The 22682-nt window shown below is 41.0% G+C and overlaps 1 protein-coding gene across 2 annotated transcripts in view; it reads left to right on the top strand.

The window, feature by feature from the left end:
- acp1 (acid phosphatase 1) overlaps positions 1 to 22682 on the top strand; it is a 37810-nt gene that overhangs the window by 7398 nt on the left and 7730 nt on the right. The window contains exons 2-3 of one of the 2 annotated variants that reach the window (XM_073056795.1): positions 6405 to 6478; positions 8341 to 8454. In XM_073056795.1, coding sequence (XP_072912896.1) covers positions 6405 to 6478; positions 8341 to 8454 — 188 coding nt within the window. Of the gene's footprint in view, positions 1 to 6404; positions 6479 to 8166; positions 8281 to 8340; positions 8455 to 22682 lie in introns of both variants that reach the window. The other variant, XM_073056794.1, reaches the window with a different exon arrangement.

Here is a 22682-nt window from a genome sequence, read left to right on the forward strand (position 1 = left end):
AGCTCATACAAGACATTGAGAAATGATAGGCAGGAGTTACAGGCAACTAGTCGCCCTAAGTTGTAGGAGGCAAGTAGCTAGGTGACTGTCGGCAGAGGGAGAGGGAATAGGCAGATAGTATAGCTGACCCCAGTGGTCATTGCTGCAACAACAGGTATATCACTTTGGATTCTTTTTGGGAGGAGTGTGGGGAAACAATATACCAGGGCAAAGCTACAGTGATCAGGTCACTGGCACTGAGTCTTGCCCTGTGCATCAGGAGGGAAGGGGGGAGAAGAGGAATGAGGTAGTGTTAGGGGATTCCATTGTTAGAAGAGGAAACAGGAAATCCTACAGACATCTAAAGAGGCACCTGGATGGTATGTTGCCTACCATATCCTGGGGTCAGGGATGTCTTGGATCGAGTCCACAGCATTCTGAAGAGGGAGGGTGAACATCCGGAAGTCATTGGTACCAAAATGTACAAGTGACGTGGATAGGTAAAGGAATGAGGTCCTGAAGAGAGAATATTGAGACTTGGTAGAAAGCTGAAAAGCAGGATCTTAAAAGATGGTAATCCCTGGATTGCTGCCTGTATCACATGCCAGTGAGGGATGATTTGGCAGATAAATGTGTGGCTGAGGATTTTATGGAGGGGGTAGAGTTTCAGCTTTCTGAATCTTTGGGATCTCTTTTGCGAAAGCTATAACTCATATAAATGGGATAGGTTGCACCTGAATCGTGGAGGACCAATATCCTTTTCAGCAGTTTTGTTAGAGCTGTTGTGGAGAGTTTAAACTCATTAAATAGGAAATGGAGTGATAGGGCTGAGAATGAGTCAGTTGGAATACAACTAAATGCAATGTGTAGTAAGACTGTGAGGAAGGATAGGCAGTTGACAGGACAAAATTGCAATCATAGGGATGGGTTGAGGTGTGTCTTCAAACTAAATAATTTGTTCAACACTTCCTTTTCTAAACTGTTGAAGTGTGAAGTTGAAGGGAAGGAGAGTGCAGAAGAGGTTATAAAAGTGTCCAGAATAAAAATATATAAAGGGATAAGAACTTAACTTCTGGTAACATAAGGACAAAATTGAAAAGTGTGATGAATACTAAACAAAGGTGGTATATTTGAATACATGCAGTATGTGAAATAAGGTAGGTGATCTTGTAGCACTGTTAGAAATTGGCAGGTATAACTTTGTAAGCATCACTTAGTCATGGCTGAAAGAATTTTACAATTGGGAGCTTAACATCAAAGGGTGTACGTTGTAGCGAAAGGTAGACGGAGGGGTAGACTCTGTGGGTAAAAAATGAAATCAAATCAGAATGAGATAATACAGCATATGATTAGAAAATGTAGAATCATAGAGTGTAGAGTACAGAAACTGCAAGGGTAAAAAGGCCGCAATGGGAGTATTTTACAGGCCTCTGAACAGCGGCCAGGACGTGGGGTACAAATTACAACTGAGTATGTTATAGTTATGGTGGATTTCCATATCCAGTAGATTGGTAAAATCAGGTTGGTGCTGTGTTCCAAGAAAAGGAATTTGTAGAATTCCTACAAGATGGATCTTTAGAGCAGATTGTGGTTGAGCCCACCAGGGAAAAGGCAAGTGTGGATTGGATGTTGTGTAATGAACTGAATCTGATTAGGGAGCTTAAAGTAAAGCATCTCTTAGGAGACAGAGATAGAATTCATCAGTTTGAAAAGGTAAATTCAGATGCATCAGTACTACAGTGGAGTAAAGGGAACTAAGGGACATGAGAGACGGACTGGCCAGAGTTGATTGGAAAGGGACACTAGCAGAGATGATGACACAACAACAATGGCTAGAGTTTCTTGGAGCAATTTGGAAGTGCATGATAGATTCATCCCAAAGAAAAAGTAATATTCTAAAGGGAGGATGAGGCAATTGCAGCTGACAAAGGAAGTCAAAGACAGCATAAAAGCAAAAGCAAGGACATACAAAATTGTAAGCTAGCTAATATTGCAAGTGACAGGTGAGAGTGGATATTAGACTGATGGTAAATGATGCTGGAGGGGTAGTAATGGGGGACAAAGAAATGGCGGTTGAAGTGAATAAGCTTTTTACATAATTATATCCCCCCCCCCCCCCCCACATACACAGCGTTTTTATGAAACTTACCTTAAGCCGAAACGGCGTAAAACGGAAGAACCATTAATTTATATGGGAAAAATTTTAGTAAAAGCGAAAATTCTCTTGGTAATGTGAAAACAGGTTACTAATGTAGGTCTTTTGTAAAAGCGAAGTGGCATAAAGTGAACATTCATAAAGCGGGGGACACCTGTTCTGTCAAGAAACCAGGAATGTACCAGAAATTCAAGAGTGTCTGAGGTCAGAAGTGAGTGTAGTTGCCATTACTAAGGAGATGAAGCTGAAAGGTCTGAAGGTTGATAAGCATCCTAAACCAGATGGACTACACACCAGGGTTCTGAGTAAGGTAGCTGAAGAGTTTGTGGAGGCATTAGTAATCTTGCAAGTATCACCAGATTCTCCATTGGTACCAGAGGACTAAAATTGCAACTTCCACTCCACTCCTTAAGAATGGAGTGGAGTAAAGGTCAGGAAACATTGGGCCTGTTATCCTGACTTCAGTGGTTGGGAAGATGTTGGAGTGCATTGTTAAGAATGAGGTTTTGGGGTACTTGGAGACACGTGTGTAATGCTCTGGAAAAGGTTTCATTGCTAATGTAATAGTTTTTCTGAAGAAGTAGTGTTTGGGTTATGGCTAGAGATAACGGAGGCTTTGGAATGTACACCATCCATTGAAGGGAGCGTATTTTTCTTGTTGTATGCCTGAGAACGAGGTGATCTGGGTCTTTTGTTCAGTGAGAGGCGAAGAGAGAGGATGGCAAAAAGGAGAGGACGTAAACAGTAGGACGGACTAGACCTGGAGCGGGGCCGGGAGTCGGCGAAGCCCAGGGAAATCGATGGAGTACCAGTGGAAGGGAAACCGTGAGCTCCATCATGCACATTAGACTTGTTATATTAAAATGGACCCTTTTTGTTTTTCTTTACTAACCCTACAGTCAAATTAAGAATTAAAGAGCTAAATCGTTTAATTGTATATGGTGTTCTTTCTGTTATTTCGTGGTACTGATTTGCAACGGGGGAGCAGACCACACAGGATCCACACACTAGATTTCACACATTTGGCGGGGCCAGAGACAGTCTTCCCTAGACTAACGCCGCCGGCCGAACCTGAGGGTTACACATGGTAAAGCAGGCTGAAGTCTGCATGGATTCCTTAAGGGGAAATCTTGCCTGACAAACTTGTTGGAATTTAATCTCGACAAGTGTGAGGTGATGCATTTTGTAAAGTCATGTAGTTTAAGGCATTAAGGAATATTGTTAAGCAGAGAAACTGAAGGATTAAAGTCCATCATTCCCTGAAGGGGGTAAGATAGGGTGGATAAACATATGGCATGCTTGCCTTCATAGGTCAGAGTATAGAATATAAACTTTGAAATGGTATCTTGCAGCTTTATAAAGCACTGATTAGATTACATTTTGTAGTTTTCATTGCCAGGCTGTAGGAATAGCATGGTTGCATTTGAGAGAAGGCAGAAGAAATTCTGCGGGTTGGTACTTAGATTGGAAGACTTCAATTATGTAGAGAGATTATTTAGGCTGGATTTAACTACCTCTGGTGACTGAGAGGTGACCAGATAGAAGTATATTAAATTATGAGAAGCATAGATAGTGTAGATGGTCAAACATATCCGCACTTTGGTAAACCAGACCACGAGGCTATGCTCCTACTACCTGAATACAAACAGAAGCTGAAACGGGAGAATCCAGCACAGAAAGTCGTACGGTTTTGATCTGAAGAAACGTGAGATTCTACTTGACTACAATGAGTCGGTAGACAAGTCCATTTTTAAAGATTAAACTGCCAGCATAGCTGAGTATGTCACTACCAACATAGACATAACCAGGGACCTTGAATGAACCACGAGATCCATTATCTTCTGAAGTCTTAAGTCTGCATTATTCAAATCATTAACCTGACCTGATGATGGACATGTGGGAATAGGAAGAGGAATTAAAATGGATGGCCACAGGAAATCCTGCTTATTCTGGCGGACGAAACGTAGATGTTCGGCGATCCTAAACAGTCCTTCCAGGTGAGGTGACACTTCACCTATGAATCTGTTGGGGTCATTTACTGTGTTCGGTGCTCCCAGTGTGGCCTCCTATACATCGGTGAAATCCAGCACAGATTGGGAGACCACTTTGCCCAAGCATCTACGCTTCGTCTGCCAGTACAAACATGATCTCCCAGGGGTCACCCATTTTAATTCCATTCACCATTCCCATTCCGATATGTCCATCCATGGTCTCCTCCACTGTTGTGATGAGGCCACACTTGGGCTGGAGAAACAACACCTTAATGTTCTGTTTGGGTAGCCTCCAACCCGCTGGCATGAACATTGATTTCTTAAACTTCCAGTGATGCCCCCCAAACCCCTCCCCCTCCATTTGCCATCCCCCTTTTTCCTCTCTCACCACGCATTGGCTCCCTCTGGTGCTTCTTCCCCTTTTTCTTTCTTCCATGGCCTTTTGTCTCTTTCACCAATCAACTTCCCAGCCCTCTGCTTCATCTTTCCCCTCCAGGTTTCACCTATCACCTAGTGGTTCCCTCTCCCCTTCTTCCCCCCCCCCCCCCACCCCCATCTACTCCTCAGCTTCTTTTCTCCAATCCTGCGGAAGGATTTTGGCCCGAAACAATGATTGTACTTTTTCCTGGCCTGCTGAGTTTCTCCAGTATTTTGTCAAATCAAGTCACTTTTATTGTCATTTCAACCATAACTGCTGGTACACTACATAGTAAAAATGAGACAACGTTTTTCAGGATCATGGTGTTACATGACACAGTACAAAAACTAGACTGAACTACGTTAAAAAAAAACCCAGAGAAAGCTACACTAGACTACACACCTACATAGGATTGCGTAAAGTGCACAAAAACAGTGCAGGCATTACAATAAATAATAAACAGGACAATAGGGCAGTAAGGTGTCAATCCATGCTCTGGGTATTGAGGAGTCTGATAGCTTCGGGGAAGAAACTGTTACATCATCTGTTCGTGAGAGCCCAAATGCTTCGGAGCCTTTTCCCAGATGGCAGGAGGGAGAAGAGATTGTATGAGGGGTGCATGGAGTCCTTCATAATGCTGTTTGCTTTGCGGATGCAGCGTGTAGTGTAAATGTCCGTGATGGCTGGAAGGGAGACCCCGATGATCTTCTCAGCTGACCTCACTATCCGCTGCAGGGTCTTGCAATCCGAGATGGTGCAATTTCCGAACCAGGCAGTGATGCAGTTGCTCAGGATGCTCTCAATACAACCCCTGTAGAATGTGATGAGGATGGGGGGTGGGAGATGGACTTTCCTCAGCCTTCGCAGAAGGTAGAGACGCTGCTGAGCTTTCTTTGCTGTGGAGCTGATGTTGAGGGAGCAGGTGAGATTCTCCATCAGATGAACACCAAGAAATTTGGTGCTCTTTACGATCTCTACTGAGGAGCCATCGATGTTCAGCGGGAGTGGTCGCTTCGTGCCCTCCTGAAGTCAACAACCATCTCTTTTGTCTTGTTCACATTAAGATACAGGTTGTTGGCTCTGCACCAGTCCGTTAACCACTGCAACTCCTCTGTAAGCTGACTCGTCGTTCTTGCTGATGAGACCCACCATGGTTGTGTCATCAGCGAACTTGATGATATGGTTCGAGCTGTGTGTTGCTGCACAGTCGTGGATCAACAGAGTGAACAGCAGTGGACTGAGTGTATTGTGAATAGTTTTGGGCACATTACCTATAAAAGGGTGGACTGTCTTTTGAGGGGGTGAAGGGATCCAGAGGAGGCTCATGAGAATGATCGTGGGAATGAAAGGTTTAACGTATCAGGAGTTTTTGATCACTTTGTGCCTGTACTCACTGGAGTTTAGAAGAGTGAGTGGGAACCTCATTAAAAACCTATCAAATATTGAAAGGCACAGATGGAGCAGACGTGGAGAGGATGTTTTCAGAGGAGTTTAGGGCTAGCCCTGCTAAAATAGAGATGAGGAGGGCTCGCTTCTGCTGGAAGGTGGCAAATCTGTGGAATTAATTGTCATGAATGGCTGTGGAGGTCAAGTGATCATGTGTATTTAAAGCAGAAATTGATAGGTAAGAGTGTCAAAGGTTACAGGGAGAAGGCAGGAGAATAGAACTGAGAGGGATAATAAATTTGCTGTGATGGAGCAGACCCAATGGCTGAATGGCCTAATTCTGCTCCTGTGTCTTATGACCTTAGTGATCTTAGGAGGGGTTGAATTAAATCAATTGTAGATCATTGTAGAGCTGCAGTAACTAATAAAATGAGCAAAAATTGTTGCTTTAATTTTAAATTTTTAATTTTTTAAGGCAATATTTGTCGATCTCCAATTGCTGAAGCTATCTTCAGGAAGCTGGCAACAGATCAGGGAGTAATAAATAAAGTAAGTTATTCCATCTCTTTGTCATCAAAATTATTCACTAACCCATTTAATCTCTAAACCAGTCACCCCACAAAGCTAAGCTAGCAAACTAAATATCTGCCGCTAACTGCGTTATATAATTTTTGTACTGTCTCAATTTTGCTGGAACTACAATAATTTGATCAATAACAAATAGTTACTTGCAATGCTTCCGGTTCCATTTGTTCTTATGGAATAAAATATTAAAGTTTTCACATAACCTTCATTCTAATTCTGATGAGAATGTAAAGAAAAATTGATACACGTATAACGAATCTTAATTCAACCGTTATTTATTATTTTGCAATAATTCTTGCAAAGAATCCTTAGCATTGACAGTTAACCCAAGTTTAGCAGAGCTTCCCCCTTCACTCTCATTACTTTCAAATGTATTCTACTTTCCAGTTCATTCTCATGACTGCATCATTCTCATGGTCTATGCTATTTACTTTAGATATTCCAAAGTGATGTATGAGTTTTATTTCCTCGTCATCCTTAAGAAAAAACAAAAAATCTTGGTAAATCGATTTTCCCGAATTAAGTTTATGCCTACTTTATCTGCATTTGCTCATGTGCATAGGTTATCAAAGTTCAATTTAGCTTGGGTACATTATTTTATAACCTTTTTATTCCTTCATCAGAGCTGCATTATCCCAATTTAAATAAGGCCCATGTAAATCTTTTCCTCTTGACTTAGTGCTTTAATATTCCATGTTTATTTTGAAGCTTGAAACAATGCACTGTATTCTCTCATGCAAGGATGTGCATAAATTGACATGATCTTGCCCTTTATATTACTTACCTCTAGAAATAAGCATAAGAATTTTTTACTTTTAATGACCATATGAAACTTTTCTGTTGCTACTTTATAGAATGGAGGTATATATACAGTGGTGCTCGAAAGTTTGTAAACACTATAGAATTTTCTCTATTTCTGCATAAATATGATTAGATCTTCACGCAAGTCCAAAAACTAGATAGAGAACCCAATTAAATAAATAACATGGAAAAAAACATTATACTGCTCATTTATTTATTGAGAAAATGATCCAATATTCTATGTTTGTTGGACAATGTATGTGAATCTCTGTAGTATGCATTCTACAAAAGCTATTTGAAATCAGGTGTTCAAATCAATGAGATGAGATTGGAGGTGTGGGTTGTAGAGGTGTTTTGTCCTATAAAAAGACCCACAAAGCCAGGTTACTGTCAGAGCCTGCTCTCCTCAAGGAGGATCTTTTTATGTGCACCATGCCTCAATCAAAACAACTCTCAGAGGACCTTAAAAGAAGAACTGTAGAGATGCATGAAGCTGGAAAAGGCTATAAAAGCATTTCAAAAAACCCGAGTGTTCATGAGTCCACAGTAAGAGAAATCCTCGACAAATAGTGGAAACTCAGTACTCTTGCTTTTAAATGGAAACGATTTCCAAACATTTAAGTTGCTAATAAATATTTGATGTAAAGATATAACATGCTGGAAATCCTCCAGAGATAAAGGAAGGTAGCATTGCAGATCAGTGAAGCTTCATCACAAGAGTATGTTGAAGTTTCACTATAGAAAGTGGAAGTTAGTACCGATTTATGATCTTAACAGTGTGGCTTTAATATAATAATTTTTTACTGACTGCATGGGGGGAACAAACAGCATGGCACTTGTGTTTCTTCCAGTGGAAAATAGACAGTGCTGCAACCTCAACGTATGAAATAGGAAATCCGGTTGACCCACGGAGCCAAAGGTGTCTGAGGAAGCATGATGTTACCACGAATCACATTGCCAGGCAGGTACTGTATACTAGTTTTATTTGTTTTATTGTGGGCTATCAAATTTTTTTCTTATTACAGTGGATGATAGACAGTGCTGGTGTAGCTGACATCAATGCTGGGAAGTCCCCAGATTCAAGGGCTTTAAACTGTTTAAGACAGTATGGCATTGAGACAACACATAAGGCAAGACAGGTAGACCAACCAGCCTATTTCAACTTAATTTTTGTTTTCAAATATGTGTTCTGTAACAAATAATGTAAATTGTAACCTTGGCTATTTAATACCACTAAGTCTTTGGTAAATTTTAAATGTGCTGACATAAAACAAAAAATGTGCATGTGTAATGCTGGTTAATATGTATTGTGTCAGCTGAGTAATATATCGGTTCTGTAGTTTATTCTTGAACATACTGTATATGAATGTGTGCTTAAGATTTAAATCTAATTAAAAGGTGACTATTATATTTACATCTCTCAGTGATGCAGCAACAATCTTAAAACGGTTAATGTGAATCACAAGTGTACACTGATAATGAGGTTTTTTGGGGGGAGGGGAATCTTGCAACAAGAAAAAGGATGCCAATACAACTTACTTTGGTAAATGAAGGTAAATTTTTAATAATGGAAACAGACTTTAGTGTTAGAACTGTTGCATGATATTTCTATTATTGAGCACAAGGATTTTTAATCAATAGTTTGGCCATTGATGCAAATGATATATTTCACTGTATGTTCCAATATTTCAATGTACATGTGACAAATTTTAAAAATCAAACCTTTCTGCTTCATGAACACTTATACAGAATTGGGGGAAAAAAGCCAGTGATGTAGTAGTTGATCCTAATATTTCTGGGAGTTGGAGAAGGACTAAAAATTTGAGGGCTCTGTACAAGAAGGGACAGAGATGACTGTACTTGCCTGAGGAGGCTCCAGTCATTCAATGTCTGCAGTACCATGCTGCAGATGTTCAATGATTCAGTGATGGCCAGCATTCTATTCTGCGCTATAGTCTGCTAGGGTAGCCGGGTGAGAGCAGCTGAACCCAATAAGATCGAGAAACTAGTAAGGAAGGCTAGTTCTGTTCTGGGGGTGGAAATAAATTCCCTGATGGTTGTGTCCGAGAGGAGGATGCTGCAGAAGCTGTGGAACATAATGGACAATCCCTCTCACCCCCTCCATGACATGCTGGACAAACAGAAGAGCATCTTTAGTAACAGACTGATTCCACTGAGGTACACCACTGAATGCCACTGGAGATCCTTTCTCTCTGTGGCTATAATACTTAACAACTCCTCCTCCTCAAGTATATAAGCATATGGTTTCATCACACATTTGTATTTTGCACTATTACTTCTTAATACACATTTAGTTTTCTTTTTCATACTTCAATGCTTACATTTTGTATCTTAAAGTATATATTTCTGACTGAGCATCTTTGCAACAATAATCTCAGGATAAATAAAGATTTATCTTATTTGTTGTATACCCATGTTAAAAATTGGAAATGGGTAGATCTGTAATAGTTTTAAATTTATATTTAAACACTTACATTTTTCTCCCAACTCTTCCTGATAAGTTAAATGAATAAATTGATATTCTCAAATGCTCCCAATGTTGGCAGTATTTACAGAGACTAAGTTCTACGCCAGTAAAGTTTGGGTCTGGAATAAAATAGAATTTTATAAGCTGAGAAAATGTATAGCTGCAGTTTTTTAACATGGCCCTCTAGTGATGAATCTCCAGGCAATAGAAATCAATACACACCCAAGAAATTTAAGGATTTACCTTTTGTAATTTTATCCGTTTCTTTAAAAAGTAGGAATTAAAACATTAGAACTGTGCAGCACAAGAACAAGCCCTTTGGCCCATGATGTTGTGCCAAACTAATGAAGCTAATGACAACTCATCCCTTCTGCCTGAGCATGGTTTATATCTTTCCTTTCTCTTCATATTCATGTTCCAGTCCAAGAACCACTGAAATGCATCTATCATATCTGCCTTCCCCTGGCACCTCATTCCAGGCACCCACAACATCATCTTTTGAACTTTTCCCCTCTAGTATTAGACAGTTTGACCTGATGGGGGGGGAGGGGGGGGGGGAATTGGTGGGAAATACCAGCATAACATATAAACTTCTCATAATTTTATAAACTTCTATCAGATTTCCCCTCAGCCTTCACTACTCCAAAAGAATATAAACTTAGATTTTTTTTCAACCTTTCCTTACATGCCCTCATATGTGGGTTGCCATGACATACAAAATTTATGCATGACTTGGGCCACCACTGACACCTGCTGTCACGAGACAATTCATGTGGCACTTTTAGAACAGTGGCTGACAAGGTTTGCACGAGGTCTCCCAAGTTTTTTTTTGCATCTCAGATTTTTAAATTTTCTGCCCTTTTAGAAAATAATCTAAGTTTTTGTTCCTTCTACTAAAGTGCATGACACTATATTCCATCTTTCAAATAAATGGTGCTAAAAGAGAGAAAAATAGTGAACATGTTCATAGATTCATGGTCCATTCAGAAATCTGATGGTGAAGGAAAAGAAGCTGTCCTAAAACATGGAGTGTGCATCCTTAATGTCCTGTACCCATTCTCTGAGAAAAGGGCATGTCCTGGATAGTGAGGATCTCAAATGATGGATGCTGCCTTTTTGATGGAAGCTCGTGCTCATGATGAAGCTGACTGTATCTACAACCCTGTTTTTCAGTCCTGTGTGTTGGAGCCTCCGTACCAGATGGTGATGTAACCACTTCGAATGTTCTTCACAGTACATCTGTAGAAGTTTGTTAGAGTCTTTGATGACATACAAAATATCCTCAAACTACTAATGGTGTTGATAAGGCCCATTGGCATGACTCCTTCATGACAGCATCAATATGTTGGGCCGAGGATAGATCCTCTGAGATGTTGACAACCAAGAACTTGAAACTGCTGACCCCTCAATGAGGACTGGTCTGTATTCTCCCAACTTCCTCTTCCTGAAGTCCACAATCAGTTCCTTGGTCTTACTGGTGTCAAGTTGTTGTGACAGCATTCAGCCAGCCCATCTATCACTCCTGTACACCTCGTCGTCAGCATTTGAAATTCTGCTATCAACAGTTGTGTCATCAGCAAATTTATAGATGGTGGTTGATCTCTGCCTAGCCACACACTTGAGTACATTCTTAATTGGTCAGTGCATGAAGGGTTATGGGAGAGGGGAGGCTGGAGATTGGGGCTGAGAGGAAAATTGGGTCAGCCATGATGAAATGGCAGAGCAGACTCAATGGGCCAAATGGCCTACTTCTGCTCGTATATATTGTAGTCTTATTGTCTTGTTATAAACCTGATTTTGAATCTGATGGTTTATGTAATATACAATCTTAAATTCCAGTGCACCTAAAATTTAGCTCCAATTTGCTTCTACTGTTGCCAACTGACCGTGGCAATTTTGCTGGTGGTAGCAGACATCTGCCAACTTATGGGCCGGGGATTTTATTAGGATGCAGTAACATCCAGGGTAAACTGGAAGGCACAGCTTCAGCAATCAGTGTATGCTTTCGCCAAGTTACTATCCTTTCGACTTGAAATATGAGCACATACTAATGGGTCAGCTGGTCTTGCCCAGTGACTTGTTTATTTATTTAAAACTGATTACAATCTAAGGTAATGAATTTCCTCTGAGATTTGAAATAAAAGTGTTATTGCATTAGGTTAGGGGATGGTTAAGTAATTCCTGCTCCAGGTTGTGCGCTGCATTTGACAGCATTCGCTTTGCAAATATTGTGTTGAAATTAACAAAGGGCACAATAGGCACAATTCTCCATGAACCTAGATCCTATTTCTTTTGGTCAGTGGCATGTAATTAACTGTTGGTAAAGCAGTGGACCAGATTTTCCTGTGCTCAGCCTGCTGACCATGCTTCTGTAAGGGTATGGGGAACCCATCTCACTGATCTTTGAGTTGGGCGACAAGGACTTGATCGCAAGTAGGTCCCACGCCCAGTTAGGTTCTTAGGTTCTGCCTGAAGACAAAACTGTGGACCCTTGTCAAATCTGTTAAGGATGTTAAAATGTTTTGAATATCTATGATATTTAAAGACACCTAAACTATTAAAGTTTATAGCAGTATTATTTTAATAATTAATTTAAATGCACAGAACCTTTTTAATATTAAAGTGATGTCACTGTATACAAAAATAATATGCATCCACAGGCTGAGCACTCTCGTTGAAATGAATGAGATCTCCAATCCTGCACCAGTTTGATTCTATATGTATTTCAACATCAGATTGTAGTGAAGCATGTGGCGACATTTCTAATACCCGTACACAAAACCCCATACTTTCTCAATCTGGACTTTACTTCCTTCCCAACTTTTCAATGTATTTGTTTGATTTATGGCAAGGGTAGAGAAAAAACCTGAGCATTGAACTTCCCTAAAAATTATGAAAGTCTGATGGTTATAATTACTGAATTATTTTGGTATTTGCTTTATTATTACTGAGATGCAATGAAAATCTTTTTTTTCATGCCATCTAAACAGATCATTGGTTGGTACCTGAAGTATAACAGTCAGGAAATTATGTTGCAGATGTATATAACTTTAGTTAGTATGCACTTAGAAATATTTTGAGCATTTCTGATCACCTCATTATGGGTAGCTCTGAAAAGGGTGCAAAAGATGTTTCCAAGGATGCTGAGTAATACACAGTAAATGCTGGAGGACTCATTAGGTCAGGCAGCATCAATGGAGAGGAATAAACACGATGTTTCGGGCAGAGACCTTTCATTGCGACTTTTAAGTCTTGTCCCAAGACATTGACTTCTTATTCCTTTCCATAGATGCTGCATGACCTGTTGATTTTTGTGTCTGTTACTCTGGATTTCCAGCATGTACAGATTCTCTTGTGCTTATTACAGGGATGCTGCATGGATTAGATGGTATGAGCTCAAAGGAGATGTTGGGTGAACTTATTTTCCTTTCTCTGCTGGGTCAGATGCTGAGGGGAGACTTGATAGAAGGTTTATAAGATTATTAGATGCATAGACAGGTTAGAGAGTTAAAAAAAAACTCTTTCCAGGATTAGGAATGTCAAGTACTAGAGGACATGTATTTAATGTTTACTTTACTCAGAGAAACAGCACAGTAATAGGTCTTTCTGGACCAATGAGCCTGCACCATCCAATTATACCAATTAACCTACTAACCCAAATGTCATTTAGAATGTGGGAGGAACCCCACAGTCACGATTAGTACGTACAAACTCCCTACCGACAGTGGCAGAATTGAAACTGGGTCACTGGTGCAGTTATAGCAATACGCTAACCACTATACTATCATGCTATCTCAGATGAGAGGGGAAATTCTGAAGGAGATGTGCAGAGCAATTTTTTTCCCCCACATGAAGTGAGTGGTAAGTGTCTGGAGCATGGTGAAGGCAGATATAATGATGATGTTTAAGAGAGGCTATTGGATAGTGCCATGAAGGTAGTGAATATTGATAATATACAGGCAGAAGAAATTTAGTTTAATTCAGCATCACATTTGAGCTAAACCTTGTAGGTGGAGGGTACCGTTCTGTCATAACCCGGCCTAAGTACCTCAAGGTAGTAAAAAGGAAAACAATAACAGAACATAGAAAATAGTATTACAGTTATGAGGAAAGCACATTGCAGGTAGCCAAATAAGGTGCAAGGGTAGTAATGAGGTAGACTGAAAGAGCAAGTTTTTATCTCATTCACTTTATTTTAATCATGAGATTATTGGTTAGGTGAGCTTCACAAAGTTGAAAAGGACTTGAAGTCTTGATTACCCAATGAGCTTGTGATTTCATTCCTTGTGACCAATATAAGAGCATCCTTCAGGAGAGTGAAAACATGGAAGGCTCCAGGCCCAGATGGTGTACCTGGCTGAGTACTAGTCAACTGGCTGGAATGTTTACGAACATCTTCAAACTCTTATTCAACATCTCCTCCACACTTGCCATCGGACCTGTGCTAGCCCCCTGCTCAACTCACTTATGATTTTGTGGCTAAGTACAGCTCCAATGCCGAATTTAAGTTTGACAATACATTTATATGGAACACTACCACAAGAAAGCAGCATCCATCAATAGTCAACACGAGGAAATTTGCAGATGCTGGAAATTCAAACAACACACACAAAATGCTGGTGGAACACGGCAGGCCAGGCAGCATTTATAAGGAGAAGCACTGTCGACGTTTCGGGCCGAGACCCTTCATCAGACAGTGCTTCTCCTTATAGATGCTGCCTGGCCTGCTGTGTTCCACCAGCATTTTGTGTGTGTTGTTCCATCAGTAGTCTTTGGGCCGAAGACCCGCATTATCCAGCCCATGCCCTCTTCTCACGACCATCAATAGGCAGGAGGTGCAAAAGCCTTGGTTTGCAAACCACCAGGTTCTAGAACAATTATTACCCTATGACCATCAGGCTACTGAACTGGTGTGGATAACTTCATTTACCACTACTCTGAATTGATTCTACTACCTAGAGAATCAGTTTTAAGGGTTCTTGGGAACTCATGTTTGCAGTATATTTATTTGTATGGTTTGCCTTCAATTTGCATATTTGTTGTTTATCAGTCTTTGCTTTATATATAGTTTTTTTTGTAAAATTTTGTTGTATTTTTTCATAAATGCATGCAAGAAAATGAATCCCAAGGTAGTATATGGTAACGTACTGTGTACTTTGATGATAAATATACTTTGAACTTTGAAACTTAATATAGCAACATTATGAATGAGGAAGTGTTGTAGGTTATCAAGTACATTAAGTTGGATATATCCCCAGGGTATGATTCGGTGCATTCCAAGCTATTCTGAGAAGCAAAGAAAGGGATTGCTGGGGCACTGGCAGAGATATTTATATCTTCATTAGGCATGGGTTGGATTACCAAAAGTTTGCAGGGCAGCTAATGTTATAACTTTCTTTAAAAGGAACTACAGGCCGATAATGGGAATGTTACCGGAAGGATTTCTGAGCGATAGGATTTATATGCATTTGAAAGGGCAAGGACTGATTAGGGATGATCAACATAGTTTTGATTATGGGAGCTCATCTCATAATTTTTTGAGGTGTCTGAGAGGATTGACGAGCATAGTCGACATCTACAGTGTTCGCTGAAAGGTCCTGTATGGTAGGCTGGTCCAGAGAATAGATAACATGGGGTCCAAACTGAGATGGCATTTGAATACAAAATCGACTTTTCAGATTGAAGACTTGTAAGTAGTATCACTGGTCCCAATATTGTGTCCTGTATTTTTTGTCATACATTTTAATGGTTTAGAAGAGAATTTAGGTGGCATAATTAATAAGTTTGCAAATGACACAATGATTAGTCATATTGCAGACAGTGAAAATGGTTGTCTAAGGTTCCAGATCAACTGGGAAAGAAAGCAAAGCGAATGGGAAATTAATTCATAGAAGTGTGAAGTGATACATTTTGCGAAGTTAAAGCAGACCAGGACAATACACAGTGAATGGCAAGACCCCATTGAGTATTTCAGAAGAGCTAGATCACAGGATACATGTACATAGTTTAGACCATAAAACATAGGAGCAGAAATAGGCAATTCGGCCCATCAAGTCTGCTCTGTCATTCGTTCATTGCTGATCCTTTCTTTCCCCTCCTCAGCCCCACTCCCCAGCCTTCTCCCATAACCTTTGATGCCATATCCAATCAAGAAACTATCAATCTCTGCCTTAAGTAAACACAATGATCTCGCCTCCACAGCTACCTGTGATAACAAATTCCCCATTCCCTCTGGTTTAAAGAAATTTCTCCACATCTCTGTTTTAAATTGATGTCCCTCTATCCTGAGGCTGTGCCTGCTTGTCCTAGACTTCCTGACCATAAGAAATAGTAGCTGAAGTAGGCCATTAGGCCCATTGAGTCTGCTCTGCCATTCAATCATGCACTGATCCAATTCTTCCAGTCATCCCCACTCCCCTGCTTTCTCCCGATACCCTTTGATGTCCTGGCTAATCAAGAACCTATCTATCTCTGCCTTAAGTGCACCCACTTACTTGGCCTCTACAGCTGCTCGTGGCAACAAATTCCACAGATTTATCACCCTCTGACTAAAGTAATTTCTCCGCATCTCTGTTCTAAATGGACATCCTTCAATCCTGAAGTCCTGCCCTCTTGTCCTAGACTCCCCTACCATGGGAAATAACTTGGCCATATCTAATCTGTTCAGACCTCTTAACATTTGGAATGTTTCTCTGCGATCCTCCTCATTCTCCTGAACTCCAGGGGATACAGCCCAAGAGCTGCCAGAGGTTCCTCGTATGGTAACCTTTCATTTCTGGAATCATTTGCGTGAATCTTCTCTGAACCCTCTCCAACGTCAGTATATCCTTTCTAAAATAAGGAGCCCAAAGCTGCACACAGTACTTCAAGTGTGGTCTCACGCGTGCCTTACAGAGCCTCAACATCACATCCCTGCTCTTATATTCTGTACCTGTAGAAATGAACGCCAACATTGCATTCACCATCTTCCCAACCGACTCAACCTGGAGGTTAACCTTCAGGAATTCATGGATTTCAGTGCTTTAAAAGGGATAGAGAGGAGGGAAAAGGGGAGGAGGGGTGGCATTACTGGTCAGGGATACTATTACAGCTGCAGAAAAGGTGGGTAATGTAGCAGGATCCTCTTTTGAGTCAGTATGGGTGGAAGTCAGGAGCAGGAAGGGAGCAGTTACTCTACTGGGGGTATTCTATAGGCCCCCTGGTAGCAGCAGAGATACCGAGGAGCAGATTGGGAGGCAGATTTTGGAAAGGTACAAAAATAACAGGGTTGTTATCATGGGTAACTTTAAATTCCCTAATATTGATTGGCACTTGATTAGTTCCAAGGGTTTAGATGGGGCAGAGTTTGTTAAGTGTGTCCAGGATGGCCTATCACAGTATGTTGACAGACCGACTAGGGGGAATGCCATACTAGATCTAGTATTAGGTAACAAACTGGGTCAGGTCACAGGTCTGTTAGTGGGTGAGCATCTGGGGGACAGTGATCACCGCTCCCTGACCTTTAGCATTATCATGGAAAAGGATAGAATCAGAGAGGATAGGAAAATTTTTAATTGGGGAATGGCAAATTATGAGGCTATAAGGCTAGAACTTGCAGGTGTGAATTGGGATGATGTTTTTGCAGGGAAATGTACAATGGACAAGTGGTCGATGTTTAAGAATCTCTTGTAGGATGTTAGGGATAAATTTGTCCCGGTGAGGAAGATAAAGAATGGTAGGGTGAAGGAACCATGGTTAACAAGTGAAGTGGAAAATCTAGTCAGGTGGAAGAAGGCAGCATACACGAGGTTTAGGAAGCAAGGATCAGATGGGGTCTATTGAGGAATATAGGGTAGCAAGAAAGGAGCTTAAGAAGGGGCTGAGAAGAGCAAGAAGGGGGCATGAGAAGGCCTTGGCAAGTAGGGTAAAGGAAAACCCCAAGGCATTCTTCAATTATGTGAAGAACAAAAGGATGACAGGAGTGAAGGTAGGACTGATTAGAGATAAAAGTGGGAAGATGTGCTTGGAGGCTGTGGAAGTGAGCGAGGTCCTCAATGAATACTTCGGTATTCACCACTGAAAGGGAACTTGATGACGGTGAGGACAATATGAGTGAGGTTGATGTTCTGGAGCATGTTGATATTAAGGGAGAGGAGGTGTTGGAGTTGTTAAAATACATTAGGACGGATAAGTCCCTGGGGCCTGATGGAATATTCCCCAGGCTGCTCCACGAGGCCAGGGAAGAGATTGCTGAACCTCTGGCTAGGATCTTTATGTCCTCGTTGTCCACGGGAATGGTACCGGAGGATTGGAGGGAGGCAAATGTTGTCCCCTTGTTCAAAAAAGGTAGTAAGGATAGTCCAGGTAATTATAGACCAGTGAGCCTTACGTCTGTGGTGGGAAATCTGTTGGAAAAGATTCTTAGAGATAGGATCTGTGGGCATTTAGAGAATTCTGGTCTGATCAGGAACAGTCAGCATGGTTTTGTGAAGGGCAGATCATGCCTAACAAGCCTGATAGAGTTCTTTGAGGAGGTGACCAGACATATAGATGAGGGTAGTGCAGTGGATGTGATCGACATGGATTTTAGTAAGGCATTTGACAAGGTTCCACACGGTAGGTTTATTCAGAAAGTCAGAAGGCATGGGATCCAGGGAGGTTTGGCCAGGTGGACTCAGAATTGGCTTGCCTGCAGAAGGCAGAGGGTCATGGTGGAGGGAGTACATTCAGATTGGAGGGTTGTGAATAGTGGTGTCCCACAAGAACTTCCAATTTTTTTCAATCCCAATCGATGATAACCCACGCACATCCTCCTGTATACTTTAAATCATCTCTAGATTACTTAACAGCTAATACAATGTAAATGCTATGTAAAATAGTTGTTATACTGCATTGTTTAGGGAATAATGACAAGAAAGGAAGTCTGTATATGCTCGAACAAGTACTGGAAGAGCACTTCTGGGTTTTCACGATTCGTGGTTGGTTGAATTCGCGGATGCTGAATTCGTGGATAAGAAGGGCTGACTGTATACTTAAAAAAACTTTTAGTATCTTCTTGGATATTAGTCGCCAGCTTCCTTTCATAATTCATCTTTGCCTTCCTAATGACCTTCTTAGTTTCCTTCTGCAAGTTTTTAAAAGCTTCCCAATCCTCTATCTTCCCACTAGTACTGGCTTCCTTGTATGCCCTCTCTTTTGCTTTTAGTTTGGCTCTGACTTATCAGCCATGGTAGTGTTCTTCCCTTTGAAAATTTCTTCTTATTTGGAATATATCTGTCTTGCACTTCCCTCATTTTTCGCAGAAACTCCAGTCATTGCTGCTTTGCTGTCCTTCGTGCAAATGTCCCTTTCCAGTCAACTTCAGCCAGTTTCGCTCTCATGCCATTGTAATTTCCTTTATTCCACTGAAATACTGACACATCGGATTTTTTTTTCCCTCTCAAATTTCAATGTGAACTTAAATCACTGTGATCACTGTTCCCAAAGGGTTCCTTGACCTTAAGCTCTCTTATCACCTCTGGATCATTGCACAATACCCAATCCAGCACAGCTGATCTCCTAGTGGGCTCAACAACAAGCTGTTCTAAAAAGCCATCCCTTAAACATTCTACAAATTCTCTCTCTTGAGGTCTAGTACAGACCGGGTTTTCACAATCCACTTTCATGTTAAAATCCTGTGCCATCTCTTTCTAATGATTTAATATTTCTTAAACACAGAGCCACACCACCCACTCTGCCTACTAACCTATCTTTATGATAACCATATACCCTTGGACGTTCAGCTCCCAATGGCAGCCAAGTTTCAGAGATAGCCACAATATATTTGCCAATCTGTAGCTGAATTTCCAGACCATCCATTTTATTCCTTATGCTGCGAGCATTCAAATTTAACATTCTCTGTCCAATATTTGTTCCTTTCTGTTTTAACTGCACCATGCTCTATTGCACTGTGACTCATTCCAATGGCTGTGATTAAGCCTCATCTCCTGCCTGTACTTTCTATAATCTCTGTTGCACACTATTTCTGATTTATTTCTGTCTTCCCCTTCCTCAACCCAATCACTCTGGTTCCCATCCCCCTGCCAAATTAGTTTAAACCCTCCCTAACAGCTCTATTAAATGTGCCTGCTAGGATATCGGACCCCTTTGAGTTCAGGTCCTCAACTGCCAGCAACATCCCTGTAAATTTTCTATGCACTCCTTCAACCTTATTTACAGCTTTCCTGTAGGTAGATAATCAGAACTGCACACAATACTCCAAATTAGGCTTCACAACTTATACAACTTCAATACAACACCCCAAATCTTACACTAAGTACCTTGATTTATGAAGGCCAATGTGTCAAATGGTCTGTTTATGAACCTATCTAACTGTGGTCCCACTTTCATGGAATTATGGATCTGTATTCCCAGATCCCTCTGTTCTACCGCACTTCTCAGTGTACAAGTCCTACTCTGGTTTGTTCTCACAATGTGCAACACTTCATACTTGTTTGCATTAAATTCTATCAGCCATGTTGCAGCTCATTTTCAGCTAGTCCAGATCCTACTGCAAGCTTTGATAGCTTCCTCATTGTCCACAACGCCAGGAGTTTTTGTGTTATCCACAAATTTTCTGACATTGTCATCCAAATTGTTCATATCGATGACAAAAACCAGACCCAGCACCAATCCCTGTGGCACTCCACTAGTTGCAGACCTCTAGTCAGAGAAGCAACTACCTGTTGCCACTTTCTGGCTTCTCCTGCAAAGCCAATGTCTAATGCAGTTTATCCTGAATGCCAAGTGACTGAACCTTCTTGACCAACTTCCCATGCGGGACTTTGCCAAAGGCCTTGCTAATTCCTTGTAGACAACATCCATTGTCTCACTTTCATTCCTGGAATCATTCTCATGAATCTCCTCTAGACCCGCTCCAATACCACATCTTTTCTTAGATAAGGGGCACTAAACAAATGCAATAGCATGATCAGGTGTATTAACATGTGGATGAGAGACTGGTGTAGGGGGTAGGGCTTCAGATTCTTGGATCATTGGGGCCTCTTCTGGGGGAGGTACGACCTGAACAAAAAGGAGTTATAGGAAAGGTTGAATAAGTTTGGACTTTGTTCCCTAGAGCATAGGAGATTGAGGGGAGATTTGATGAAGGTATGCAAAATTATGAAGGATATAGATAGGGTAAATGCAAGCAGGCTTTTTTAACTGAGGTTGGACAAGAACTAGAGGATATATTTTAAGGATGAAAGGTTAAATGTTTAAGGGGAACAGGAAGGAAATCATCTTCTCTTAAAGGGCGGTGAGAGTGTAAAGGAGCTGCCAGCAGAAGTAATGTATGCAGGTTCGATTTCAGCAAAAGACATTTGGATAGTTACATTGATGGGAGGTGTATAAAGGGCTATGGTCCAGCTGCAGTTTGATGGGTCTAGGCAAATTAATAGTATGGCATGGACTATATGGGTCAAATGGCCTTTTAAGTACTGTAGTAACCTATGACTTTATGGCTCTACACCCAGTTCAAACAGCATTTATATGTTCACCGATGACAGATTGCAGAATTTTAGAGCCATACAGGAGTGAGATACATTGAATGGTTGAGTGCAACATCATTAAGATCAAGAAATTGATGTGGACTTCAGAAAGGGGAAGCCAGGAAAACACGCACTAGTCCTCATTGTGCAGGGTGAGCAGCTTCAAGTTCCTGGGCATCAACATCTCAGAGGAGGTATTCTGGGCCCAGCATGCTGATGCAATCATGAAGAATGCAAGCAAGTGTCTGTACTTTATTGCGAGATTGAGAAGATTTTGTATGTCACCAAAGACTAGGAAATTTTTATATTACTATACCATAGAGAACTTTCTGACTGGTTGCATCATCACCTGGTATGCTGTCTCCAATGCATCGGATCAGCAGAGGATGTGTTTGAAGAAGTTAGCACCCATCATTAAGGATCTTCACCATTCAGTACATTGCTCATCTCATTGCTACCATCAGGGAGGAGGTACAGGACCTGAAGACTCGTACTCAAAGTTTTAGGAACTGCTTCTTCCCCTCTTCCATAGATTTCTCAATGGTCCATGAACCCACAAACACTGTTCTGTTCTCTTTTTGCACTATTTTATTTTTATATTTCTCATGATAACTTATAGTAATTTTATATATTGTTCTATACCGCTGCCACAAAACAACAAATCTATGTGTCAGTGATAACAAAGCTGATTCTAATTTTCTGGCATTTCATCCATGATGAATCATGATGCAAATATCTCAGCCAGGATTCATAAGGCCATAAGATATCAGTGCAGAATTAGGCCATTGGCCCATCAAGTCTGCTCTGCCATTTCATCATGGCTGATCCATTTTTCTCTTGGCCTACCCCCCCCCACCGCATTTCTCTTCATGCCCTGACCAATCATGAATCTATCATCCTCATCCTTAAATATACATAAAGTATTGGTCTCCACAGCTGCTTTTGGCAACAAATTCCACAGATTCCCCACTCATTGTCTAAAGAATTTCCTCCTCATCCCCGTTCTAAAAGAACACCCCACTAATCAGAGGAGTGTCCTCTGGTCTTAGAGACTGCCACCATAGGAGGAATCTTCTCCACATCCAATCTATCAAGGCCTTTCACCATTCGATAGGTTTCAATGACATCCCGTCTCATTCTTCTGAGTTCAAGAGAATAAAGGCCCAGAGGCCACAGACACTTTATATATGACAAGCCATTTAATCCTGTAATCACGAGGAAATCTGCAGATGCTGGAAATTCAAACAACAAGACACACAAAATGCTGGTGGAACACAGCAGGCCAGGCAGCATCTACGACTATCAGTTTTCTTAGATATACCTGATCAGGTTTTAGAAATTTGTTTACCTTCATGCACTTTAGTTCATTGAG

Source organism: Hemitrygon akajei, chromosome 9 (assembly GCF_048418815.1).
Source record: "Hemitrygon akajei chromosome 9, sHemAka1.3, whole genome shotgun sequence".
NCBI classification, from domain to species: Eukaryota; Metazoa; Chordata; class Chondrichthyes; order Myliobatiformes; family Dasyatidae; genus Hemitrygon; species Hemitrygon akajei.